The 12,734-nt window shown below is 43.7% G+C and overlaps 2 protein-coding genes across 8 annotated transcripts in view; one reads left to right on the top strand and one right to left on the bottom strand.

Annotated features, from left to right (window-relative positions):
- Positions 1–2,466, top strand: part of LOC115152319 (suppressor of tumorigenicity 7 protein homolog) — a 73,604-nt gene extending 71,138 nt beyond the window's left edge. For all 5 annotated transcript variants that reach the window (XM_029697087.1, XM_029697089.1, XM_029697085.1 and 2 more), the window contains one exon: positions 2,099–2,466. In XM_029697087.1, coding sequence (XP_029552947.1) covers positions 2,099–2,194 — 96 coding nt within the window. In that variant the 3' untranslated portion in view covers positions 2,195–2,466. The remainder of the gene's footprint in view (positions 1–2,098) is intronic.
- LOC115152320 (protein Wnt-2-like) lies at positions 2,309–10,623 on the bottom strand. Of its 3 annotated transcripts, none has more exons than XM_029697091.1 (5): positions 9,893–10,623; positions 8,670–8,890; positions 6,313–6,590; positions 5,765–6,029; positions 2,309–3,458 (listed from the first exon to the last, which is right to left on the bottom strand). In XM_029697091.1, exons 1-5 carry the CDS (start codon positions 9,973–9,975, stop codon positions 3,253–3,255), a joined length of 1,053 nt encoding a protein of 350 aa, XP_029552951.1. In that variant the 5' UTR covers positions 9,976–10,623; the 3' UTR covers positions 2,309–3,252. The 3 variants fall into 3 exon arrangements, with proteins under 3 accessions (XP_029552951.1, XP_029552952.1, XP_029552953.1); XM_029697092.1 differs by having other exon boundaries at positions 10,325–10,623; XM_029697093.1 differs by lacking the exon at positions 2,309–3,458 and having other exon boundaries at positions 5,336–6,029.
- Between the last annotated feature and the right edge of the window lie 2,111 nt (positions 10,624–12,734).

Raw genomic sequence — 12,734 nt, 5'->3', positions numbered from 1 at the left:
GTTGGGTGCTGCCTGCGAAGAGCTGATGGCACACACACACACACACACACATTTTAAATCCTTTATTTGAATTCACAAATCACATTACAGTCGAAGGATTCAAACATTTCAAAGGTCATGGATATCTGGACAGTTATGGATATAGAAAGCACCTTCTCCATACAGCTATGCTGCCCATGATCGCTGACAACAGAGCAGTACCTTGCTAGCTGCTTTTCCTTTGTCCTACGCAGGCTTGCAATCTGAAGGCCACGTACTGTCAGCCTATGTACTTGGCCGAAACTCCAAAATAGAACTCCCAAATATCAGCACCACAAGTGATAACCAAGGCTGTTCAGGCGTGACACAAAGGGCTGGTATTTCAGCAACTTGGCAGCAAAGTTCTGCTCGATGTAGGAGTACAAAAGAGAAACCCACTTCCAAAATGAGCACCTCCCTCCGGCCTCCCCCCACAACAACAATATCGGCCATATTTGGTATACAAGAAAGCACATCATCGTCAACATCAAACCAGCCTCCTGACAAGAGAATGTTTGTGCATATGCACTGATGGTGGTACTGCCTGTCTAACCTCACTAGCTAGATCAAGGCGGTCATGTCTAGCTATGTACAGGTAGGTCCTTGTATGAACGGCAAACATTAACTTGTGCGACAGACTCCATTACATTTGACTCATGTGAGATATATAAGTGGATCATGGTTTGCAGGGTACCAGAGTGCTAGGTTGTGTTTTGTTGGTAGAACCTGCAGCCTCGCCTTAGCGATAAAGGTGAGAATGTCCTCACCAATAGCAGCATTCTGGTATATGGAATGAGAGAAAGTAGGGTCAGACACGTGTATACACACACTCACAAGAACTCGGACCCACTTTCAATACTTTGAAAGTGCACTCTTCTAAGACAAACTAATCAGCACCTGGTTTACACACTAGGGTTCAAACAGATGTACCTTCCTTACAGTAATCGTCCAGTGTTTCCAGATTTCTATGAAATCTGACAATTATTTACAATATGAGTGAAATAGACATTTTTGGAAGGAAAACTAAGTATGTATGTTAAAAAGCTGCTTTTCTGTGTTGGTGTACCCCAACAACAGACGTGTGGGCGGATACAGGTCATAAAAAACAATGCGATTAGACTTGTGATTGGCCAGCTCATACTCCTCAGGCCAGCTCATCCATCTGAGGAAATGGCACGCGTTTTTGAAACTGTCTGTTTTGAGATACAAGTTTAAGGTGGGGTTTTTCCTAAAATGTATGCTTTGGCCACAAATACGAGTATATGATGAGTCAACAACAATATTTGGGTATGAGTTAACAGAATATGAACTTTGAGGTTTGATTTTCACCGGGCAGTTACTTTAAAGTAATCACTGATCTAATATGATTGAATTGATGAAAACACGACTTGGCTTTCATCTATCGGATCAGTGGCTTCTCCCAAGGAAGGGTGCATCTTCAAAGGATTGGAACAGGGCCTCTCTCCCTCTTAGCGTGTAAACGAGGTGCTCGTTTCACCTCTCTCTTTCCTTGATGGCCTTTATCTGCCATCTGACAAAGCCGAGCCTCCATGACCCGCAATCCCTCTGAGGGAGCCCCTATCCCCCACACTGCATGTTGCCAAAACACATTAGAGAGGAGCGAGGGATGAGAGAGGGGTGAACAGACAGAGAGAGAGAGAGAAGGGGGAGTGGAACGGGGGGCTGACCTAGAGAGTCAACCACCACTCTCAGGGGTTAGAACACAGCCAGTAGTCAACATACCCAGGAGAAAAGTTATGGTTCTGCCCCGTAGAGCACAGAACCTCAACTGGCATGCTACGGTGCCCCTATCATGGTCCTCTAGCATTTGAGGTTATCGACAACGCACACTACCTACTTTGAAATGTGCAGAGCTTCAGTTGAGATGGCTACATTCTAAACTGGCATGTTATGGTGCTCCTACCATGGGCCTCTAGCTAGCATTTGGGAGGCCGTCTACATACAGTACCTTGAAAAAGATCTGGTTCACGTTGGTTCCAGTAGGAATTGGCGTAGTGTGTGTGTGTGTGTGTGAGAGGTCATGTGTTCTAACATCTTCTCTCTCGCTGTCTGTCTCTAGTTTCTTAGCACCCTGTTTGCTCCTCTGAACTTCATCATGGAGAAAGTGGAGAGCATCCTGCCATCCAGTCTGTGGCACCAGCTCACACGCATCTGACAGTGACCAGCCCCGACCGGACTTGACTGACACACTCTTTGTGCCAATATCATGGATTAGACGGACAGTGAGGATGGATTGGAAGAGAAGAAAGAAGAAAAGGGAAACATGGAGTTCTGAATTGCTTTTGACTTTATTTGATATGTTTTCATTTTGTCTTCAAATCTCATGTAAAACCGTTTTTTTGTTGTACAAAAAAAGGTGATCAATTGTCATCATTAAAAAAGTGGAAAAAGACATAAAATAAAGGACTTTTTGTGTATTGCAATGTCTAACCTGCCATTTTGATTGTCAAGCATATCAACATTTTAATAAATATTGGATCATAGCTGGAGGTTAGGTGACTAAACCGTGTTTTGTAACTGGCTGGTTGAGGAAAGGGGGGTGTGGTCAGGTCTGCTATCAATTTCCAACAGGTTCCATTAACTATATAGACATTGGGTTGTTTAGCAACAAAACAGACAGGGGTTGGCTTAGATAGTTGACATGTCCCCAATGTTTATTGAAAAGAAATGCACTTGTCTCTCAAATTCATCGTTCCAGTTGTTGGTTAGCTAGCTAGCTAGCTAATTTTAGCCATATTAGCATTGACATGAAATCAGTCAAAAGCACCTCAAAACAAGACCCGGTATCAAGAATAACATGAAACGAGCCACTTACAATTCCCCACATGGCAGTTTCTTGTCATTCTTGCTAGCAATCTGGCCATGCAGAATCACACCACGCTGACTTCTGCCCCATGGAAGTGCGCACACAGTTTGTGACGTGGTCAGCTAACCCATCTATACTGAACTTTCTTTTAAATTACATAAAGTTTGTATTTACATAAAGGTTATTTTGTACTCGGGGAAAAAAAGAGTAAATAAATATAATGGAATGTAAGGGAAGAACGAAATTAGATTGGGTAACTTTGGACTGTAAAAAGGCATTATTGGCGGAGTAGCCTACATGTGGCATAGGGCCTCTGGTCAAAATTAGTGCACTAAATAGGGAATAGGCTGCCATTTCAGACGGACGTTGTGCAAGCGGTTGGTTGGTGGTATGGTGGTTCACAATGGTCACGTCTGGGCCTTGCAGGTGTGCACATCCACATCTAGCTTGCAGTCCCGGCAGTGTACAGCGCAGCACCAGTGGAACTTGCACTCACACTTGGTGTTGCGGCTGATGTGCGATGTGTCGTAGCCCCTGCCGCAGCACATCACCTCGCAGCTGTCCATGCCGCGAGATGTCCGGTTGCATACCCGCCCGCCCGTCCCCACCGACCCTGAAGAGGGTGAGAGAAATGAAGAGACAATATACAGACAGAATATACGCGACTCAGTCATTCCTAAAGCTTGTTTTACCTTGTGACCCACATACAAGCCTTTTCAAATGTGCTTATAACTCGCCAAATAGACTTAATCAAAATCCTAGCAACCTGGCTGCAGTCCAGAGTTTAGCCGCAATAGAGTGATTGTTGGCAAACAGCGGTCTAAGCCCCACTACCCTACAGGTATTGACATCATTCCAATAGAACACAACATACTCAATCTAAACTGGTAAAACAGACTGAGGGAGAAAGCAAGGGATGGGAGAGGGAAGAATAAGAGGCAGGATGGCGGAGGAGAGATGAGAGATTGATGATAGAAGCCATCAACTGAGGCTCAGGGTCTTCATCAGGTGTTAATTTTACAGGCGCCTTCATTCTGTCTATACTGCTGGCGTATACCCTGGCTGGCACACGGTCTCACTGGCGCAAACACACACCCTGTTGGCTGTCATACACTCTTGCACCTCCTATCATCTCAGAATGAGGACGCTGCAAGGGCATCTGACAGGCTTAATGGACTCAAACCCAGAATTCGGCGCATAATACAATTACGCGATGAACTGATCAATAAATTGTAAATATTCATCTTGAGGCCTCTACTCAAACCTCAATGGGATGCATCTCAATAGTCTAAAGTAGCTTCCTTAGCTCCTTCCTCTGCATTATGATGAAACCCCTGGACAGGTGACGGTAAATCTCTTGTCTTAAAGGGGCTAGCTAGGGGTCGATTTGGGTATTGGGAACAGATCATGTCTGTTCTAGGCAGCCTATTTCTATGCCCCGCTGCTCTTTCTCCCTCTGTCCAGTTCACTCCATCTGTTCCTCTGCTGAGAAGGAGGAGTGAGGTAGGTATAAAAAGAGGGAGAGCAGCCAGGTAATGTCCGGGCACGGCGAGACTCCACCCACTCCCGACAACGTGTCCACCCCTCCTTCAGTTCCCGGTATGCTGTACTGCTAGGGGTGACGTCACAAATACCCTTCCCCTCTATCTTCTCTCCTGGCGTCTGCTTATTGAATTAAGATGAGGGGGTGCCGAGAGATGAGTTTAGCACCTGAGCCTCCATGCGGCTGAGGGAAATTGATTTCACACTTCGGAGAGGCACAAGGGGGTGCTGTGTGTGTGTGTGTGTGTGTGTGTGTGTGTGTGTGTGTGTGTGTGTCGTCCCAGATGACTGGAGCTAATGTCTGTGGAGAGAGGTTCTCACAAGATGGGCGCTGATCAGTGAACTCTCCATGCTCACATGTACACAGCCCATAAAGGGTCTTCATGCACTGGAACTGTACTGTACAATTCTGTGTTCAAAACAGGACTCGCTTCCAAAACGCACACTTCAAAACACATGCACTCTTCAAAACACACTTCAAAACAGAACTGTACATCACACAGTCATCAAAACAGCAAAGGTAGCCTACTGCAAGATTGAGTATCTCAATAGTCTAAACCAGCTTTGTTTCTTTGTATCCTTTCCTTCACTTGCACTGACATGAAAGACCTGTTCTCCGGATTACCTTCACCTATCCTGTGATTTTAGGTCAGTGTAATGACAAACAAAGAGAGGAAGCAACTTCAGAAAGGCCCCCCAGGTCTACATTAGGGGTGGTTGGCTTTGATGGGCAAGCGTGCAGAGGTGTGTGTGTGTGTGTGTGTGTGTGTGTGTGTGCCTTGCTCCAGAGGGGGTAATTTATAGCAGTGTGCAGCAGGTCGGGTTTCATCCCAAAGAAGTGTGTAATGGCCCTTAAACTGGCCGACACCCGATCGCCTCGGATCACCTGCTGCCTGACAGGCACCCAGGTCCTCCGGATCACACACACTTTTCTTCCTTTCTCTCTCACACACACTCACACTTTTCTCCCCTTCTCTCTCTGTCACACCCACTTTATTTTCTTGCCATCTCACACACACACACACACACAACCACACACTTTTCTTCTCTCTCGCGCACGTACACAAACGCATTCCCTCTCTTTTGCACTTACTCACACACTCTACATCTGGTGTTATCCAGTGCAGCATGAAGAATAACCCTAAAGTACAAGAGACTGAGCGGTTACCCTCTGAAGATATTACCACATACTGAAGATGTTATGGACAAGTAGTATGGTGGTCTGCTCTACAGACAGACAGTCATGTCAGATGTCAAATAGACAGACAGCACACACAGTCTAGTCAGTCTCTTTGCTTGCCTATCTGTCCAATGTCAGTGTATATATCTGCCTTGAACATGGAGAGCTGTGGAGTAAATCTGAAACGCCAGACTCACCGGACTCTTGGTCTCGTATGCAGTAGTCTGGCGAGTCCTCGAAGTAGACCAGGTCGTTCTTGCTGGGCCGTTTGAGATGTCGCTGCGCGGTGGTGAAGCCCGTGCCATACTGGTTCATGACCACCTGCACTGCCCCGTTGTAGCGCCGCCGCAGATGGTCGCCCGTGCGGCGGAAGTCGGCCAGGGCCAGCCAGCAGGTCCGGACACTGCAGGAGCCGCTCACGCCGTGACACTTACATTCCAGAGACATTAATCGCTTCACTGCCTGGGAGATGAGGAGATGAGAAGATGCAAGTCAGGGAGCTAGGTGTGTGTCAAGTTGGTGGTAGAGTGGTGGTAGGACATTAGGGTGTGTGTATGTGTGTGTTAAGGACTGGGTAACAGTTGATATACTTCCTCTAGATCAGTGTTTGACTACTTGATTCAGGTGTGAATAGTTCAGGAACAATAAAAGAAATATGTAAAATGTCTGCTGATTCCTCTCAACACTGCTCTAGATCCAGTTGGTTCTGGTCCATCCTCCGGTGTATATGAACTTTGAACCCCACCTTCCTCCCGGCGCGGTTGTTATGAAGGTTCATCAGAGCCCTGGCATCTCTCTCCTTCCGCTCTTTGGCATCTACAAAGGCCTGGCTGAACCTCATGGCGTGCTCCACGTGGTCGCTGCAGCCGCCCCAGTCAAACGCCCCCTTGGCGTCCCGGGACGAGCCCTTCTTGGTGGGGTCGCAGGAGCACGACTGCAGCTCTCCCTGGCTGCAGGCTCGGGTCAGGGTGTGGACCACCCCGGCCGAGGAGATGGCGTACACAAAGGCTGCTTCGCGACTGCCTGGAAGAAAGGGAGAGAAGGATACTGGATGAGCATTAGTGGTGTGACATGAAGGACAGACAAACACAGGTAACATCATACACACAAGAGTTGTGTTTTTTACTGCCTGTGGGAATAGAGGGAGGCTAAGCACACTGGTTGAACACACACATACACTACACACACGCTTGGGACAGCATGCACACCAGATGGGATAAATTACGTGGACACACGTATTAGGCATACCCACGGGCCAAAGCTCAAATGCACACCTTTGCTCATTGTACACACTTAGAAGTTACACAAATACGCAGATATAAATTGTATAACATCTAGTAATCCCGTTAAAACGCATAGAAAATCTACAGAAATCGTGCATTGCGTAAAAGTTATTTCCATAATCTCAATTGGGAGTGTCACAGTTCAAATAGGATCTTCATTGGAGCTTCAACACAAAACAGAAAGAGATAGCTGGTTATTGCTGCTGTTGGTGTACCTGCATGAATACTGTCTGTTGCTGCTTTCTTTCAAGTATTTTATTTCATGCATGGCAGTGTTTTGCTTCATCTAACTCTGAGATGGATAAATGGGTAACATTTACCAGCCATGCTCTGATAAAGGACCCGTATGACCTGGCTGCTCTTGTAACTGATGAGAGATCTGTGGGATCAAAGGCTACAGATGACAAGAAGGGTGTGTGTGCATGCGTGTGTGAGTTGGTGTCCAGTCAGAAAACATCCAGCTTCTGCTCTTCTGTTGGTGAGTGTCTTTAACACGGTTTATAGGGAGAATAAAACAACCAAACGGTAAGAACATAAAACCAAAAATAAAACCCAGTAATTGTTTTAAATTAGCGTCCTGACATTGACAAAAAGTAGCTCTCACGGTGCCACCGCGATTATGCTGCCAATCAGAGCAGCTTCCTAATGTGGTGTGACACAACTAGAGCCGTGCCTGGGAAGTATGAATACCACAGGCCCAATTAAATAACCAGGATACACTGCTCTCAGGGCCTGTTTCCTGGACATATATTAAACCTAGTCCTGGACTAAAAAAATAATACTTTCAATGATGAATCTCCATTGAACATGCTTCTTAGTCCAGCACTAGTCTTAATCTATGTCCGGGAAACTGGCCCTTAAAGTTCCGCCTCAGATTCATTTAGGGCGAATATAGGAGCAGGACTGGAACATGATGCCCAAAATAATTACCAATTCAAGTTCTATGATCCCCCCAAGGTCTAGAGTGGATCCTGAGATTTATACCAATTAAAAAGAGAGTTCAAAATTGAGTGGAGGAATTAGTAGGACTGATTAGTCCATAGTTGGTCAGGTGACGAGATGGGAGGTGACACTTTCTTCTTCTTGACTCCCCACATGCGTCAGGCGTGGCAGTTTCATAAGCACGCGGCGCATTGGATCAGAAACCGATCAGATCAGCAGCAAGCACGCGCTTCAACTTGATAAATGTATGACAGTAAAGTGAGACAATGCATGGAATGCAACGCAAGCACGGGGGAAAACATCTGTTAAGGAAGAACATGTATTTCACACGAATTCTTTCACTTTGATAAACGCTAGAAGAACTTTATAGGTTCACCACTGTGAATAATTGGTTGGAGAAAAAGCGCATACCATTTTGCCATTGATCTATAGTCTATAGCAGATGTGAATGATAAGATCACCATTTACAAGCCTATTGTGCAGACGTGCGTGTCTTGTAAATGAGGACAAAGATGAGGAGCCTATATCACTTTCCCAGGACATAATAGAAACAACCCAGCATATCAGCTATTTCAGGGGTTTTCACATTCTTCTTGCAAAGGGACCCACGCCTAGGCAAACCGGCGATCCAGGGACACCCATCACATGCCACGTCAAAACGTAGTCTTGTCTTATCATCAGGTGAATGATAACGGCGAGTAGAAGTCATTTATTGTAAAATGAATAGATTTTGTGGACAGTTCATACCTGTATTTCAGTCAGAGAATATAAACCTACGTCTGCGCGGGATACATTTAATAGCTTAAATACTTATTTTTAAAGTAGGGGCTTACACATTCGGTTTTGTCTCTCTCTCTCTTTCTCTCTCAATACTTACTACGCAGCAGTAGGCGTCCGAACACATTGTGGTCTCGCTCTATGGTATTGCAGTTCCAGCGGTGGTTCTGAAACTGATGTTGGCACTCCCCGATCCAGTCTTTAATCCCGGCTCCGATCGCCTGCATAATGTTGGGATGCTGGCGGCACAGCTGCCGCTGTTTGTTGACTAACCCTGGGATGTTGTCGCACATCACTTGCGACCCAAGGGTTCCCATGTACCTGCATACAGTGGTGGAAAAAGTACCCAACTGTCATACTTGAGTAAAAGTAAAGATACCTTTAATAGAAAATGACTCAAGTAAAAGTCACCCAGTACAGTTCTACTTGAGTACAAGTATTTGGTTTAAAATATACTTAAGTATCAAAAGTTAAAGTATAAATCATTTCAAAATCCTTATATTAAGCATACCAGGCACCATTTTTTATATATATTTTTTAATTCACGGAAAGCCAGGGGCTCACTCCAACACTCAGACATAATTTAGAAACAAAACATTTGTGTTTAGCGAGTCTGCCAGATCAGAGGTAGTAACGGGATGACCAGGGATGTTCGGTTGATAAGTACGTGAATTTGACTATTTTCCTGTCCTGCTAAGCATTCAAAATGTAACAAGTACTTTTGGGTGTCAAGGAAAATGGAGTAAAAAGTACAATATTTTCTTAAGGAATGTAGTGAAGTAAAAGTAAAAAATATAAATAGTAAAGTACAGATACCCCCAAAAAACGACTTAAGTAGTACTTTAAAGTATTTTTGCTTAAGTACTTTACACCACTGACTGCATAGAAAGTTGAGGTTTTGGCTTGGACCATGCAAATTTAATCTGTTTTAATGATGGGTTATTTAAAAAGGAATGGAAAAACTAGGCTTCTATAACACTCAAATAAAGGAATAAAAAAGGATCTGCCCTATAAAATGTGTCCAAATTAAAGAAATGCATGCATGTCTAACGTTATCGGGGGATACATTATATTATTTTACACACTAACGTATTATCCATTTTTGGCAACTAGTTTAATTAAAACAATCATTTAAAGACAGATCGTAGCCTACAGTATACGTGTCCTTGCCTATTATAAAGTACAGACTTCATTGTGTAGGCTGTACTTATTTTTCATATAGCCTATAATCACTGCATAATATTTAATATATGTTCAATTAACTTTACACTTGCATTAATGGTTGGTGCTATGTTCCATTTATATATTTTTTTGTCTACTCACCATAAAGATCCGTCGACCCTTGACGTTAGCCAGCAGATAACTACAGATAAATAAAAACATGTTCCACTTGGCAATAAATTCATATTACTAAAGTTTTGTCGGTGTGCACATTCAGGCACTTGTACTGAGCATTTCCATGAGTAGAAAACAACACAGGCGCGCGTCAGATAGGAGTCTTGACAGCTTCTCTATTGCACAAATCAAAGTTCTGCTTTGTCTTGCATTAAAAAATACATCGATAATCACAAGAGGTTTACCGCCCGGATGGATCTTTGTACATATAAACCATAACGCTTATATGACAAAGAGAATGGTAAAGAAGCTCATTAGATATTGGAAGAGCATGAGATATTGAGTCGATCTAAAGTGAACAGATATTTGCAGTGTAAAGATAGGCAGATGATCGTTTGCTATCAGGTTTAAATTGCTTACACAAGGGGTGGGCGCAGTCCTGTCTCAGGAATGAGGTGAAGAAATTAGATGTCTGAAAGTATCTGTTCAGGCTAGCTTGATACCAGACACAAGTTTGGCCGATTTCCAAGCGGCAAGGTGTAGAATGTGGTACGACGTAATGTGTTAAACCCTGAGCGTTTTAACAAAAACAATCAAATTGACGTGTTTGGAAGGAACTGGTGCGCTGCAAACGTGCTTAGTTATGTTTATGCCTATAATACACAGTTGCCAAAAATTCCAGAAACGCACAGCCATGACGCCATATTACGCACACAGATTAAGAATTAGACGAGATGCGGCCATGATGACTAATATTATTTGAAGAAGCTAAATGCAGGATTTCTCAAAGGCAGCCAAAAAGTTTGGGTGCCTTTACATATAGATTATCAAATTCTTTTGAACTAGTTTCTCGATCTGCACGATTGTCACATTGTATTTCCTTTATCTTTGATCTCCGCTTCATTGCAAGCGATTTAATGTTCCCAATCCCGTCTCTTCTTTGTATTGGGAGGTCTGGTGCTCGGTCTCCTGTTGGGATGAGGTTAATGCTGGAATTGGATTATCTCATGATCTTCGTGGAAGAAACGAACAAGACGCAGGACAATTCATAAAAATCAACATGCCACCAGTAGAGAAACGTTATAATGCTTAGTATAAACTCTATTCGGAGAAACAAAAGATGAACATAGTATTATTTCAATTACATGTATCAACTCTTGAAATAACAAAAAAAAACTGTTAGAAATTGTAAACAACATTTAAATTGAAAATGTATATTAAATGTATCTTCAAGAAGAAATACGATATTTCCATAAAACAAACAATATTTACTTTATATCAGAACAAATTCAAATAGTTTTAGTCATATAGTCAACTAAAAGATTGTAATCTTGAACAATATGTTGGGGGTGTATTTCACTGACAGTTTTCTAACATGTGCAGCAATTTAATGCAGTAAAATTGTGGGGGGGGGGGGGGGGTTTCAAACGTTTTTATTTTCAAAAGCCCACAAAGGATTAAGAACAACATAAAAAAAACGTATTAAGATCCAAGTATACAAATAATAAGGAACCTCAATCAAAAACACTACAACGTCTCTTGAAAGGTCTGCATTTGAGATATTCTCACTTGGCATAATTCCTCAAACAGAAATGTCAATTAGATAAAACAATTAAGCAAATGGATTTTTAACCTTTGACCTATGACATAATTTATCCAAATAAATAGTGATTGGATATTACGGGCAGGGGTGATGTCTATTGGTAAACCTTGATGCTCTTTGCTCTGGACAAGGCAAACAGCAGGCCTGCTTCGAGCATGCTCAGTTCGAGCATCTTCAGAACCCGTTTCCTCCAGTCGCCGTGGGAACCAGGTCGAGGAAGCGGGCAGGAATCTCCGGCCGGGTTCATTTTAGGAGGAGGAGGAGGAGCATCACAAGGGAATAGGTGGGAAAGAGCAGGGTGGACACAAACTAGAGACACACACACACACACAGCAGAGGATGTGAGCGGAGTGCATTGAGCTTGAGTAATTTGGCTGGAGCGTGGGCTTTCTCTACCGCTCCAATTTCGCTCCGGTATCGCTCAGCCACAAGCTCTAGCCATGCTCAGCCCAGCAGTGTTCTTTTAATTAGGCCTATACTTTTGTATACCCCAGCACTAATGCGCAGGGATGTTGATATGAGTCGACCAAGAAATAGGTCACACAGCCTGTGTAATTGATGGCAAGACAACCAATGAGCCCATGCAGCAACAGCGGAGACGTTTTGGTTCCTATATAGGCTACTGTTGAACAAGAGGAGTCTAAGTTTGTAACAGTGCTTAAGTTGTCTATCAACTGTAAAATTGGAGCACAACAGAGGCCGTTACAACTGAAGTATCTGATCATCAATACATCAGAGAAAAAGCTATTTGTTTTTTAACACAGTGGCCACATAGCCTATCACCTAGGTAGGTCCTTGTTTAATAGCCTACAACATGTTGTTGAAATGTTGAAGCTTCTGAAGATAGTCTACTTCAAAACCAAATGGTACATAGTCACAGAAGTAGATGGTGTGTTTGTTAAATGATCTTTTTTTAAATGAATGGAGCTGATTTGGAGCAGCAGTTTATTGTCCTGTGAGTGCTAAGCAATTTGTAGTGGAGCAGAGGAAAGGGCATTGAGCGTCAGCGCGGTGCACAAAGACCAATCCGTGACCGATGAGTGGGATTGCCAACAGCTCAACTCCGCTCACATACTCTGACACACACACCACTTCAAGTGGACATAATTACCTAATGCCGACTCTGACTCTGACCTAATCCTAACCAGACCAGACCCTTTTAGGGATGCATCCCAAATTGCACCCTATTCCCTACACAGTGCACTGCTTGGCCTTTGGTTTGAGTGC

Source organism: Salmo trutta, chromosome 17 (assembly GCF_901001165.1).
Source record: "Salmo trutta chromosome 17, fSalTru1.1, whole genome shotgun sequence".
NCBI lineage: Eukaryota > Metazoa > Chordata > Actinopteri > Salmoniformes > Salmonidae > Salmo > Salmo trutta.
Note: the sequence above shows the minus strand (reverse complement) of the source record. Positions and strands in the feature narration are given on the sequence as shown.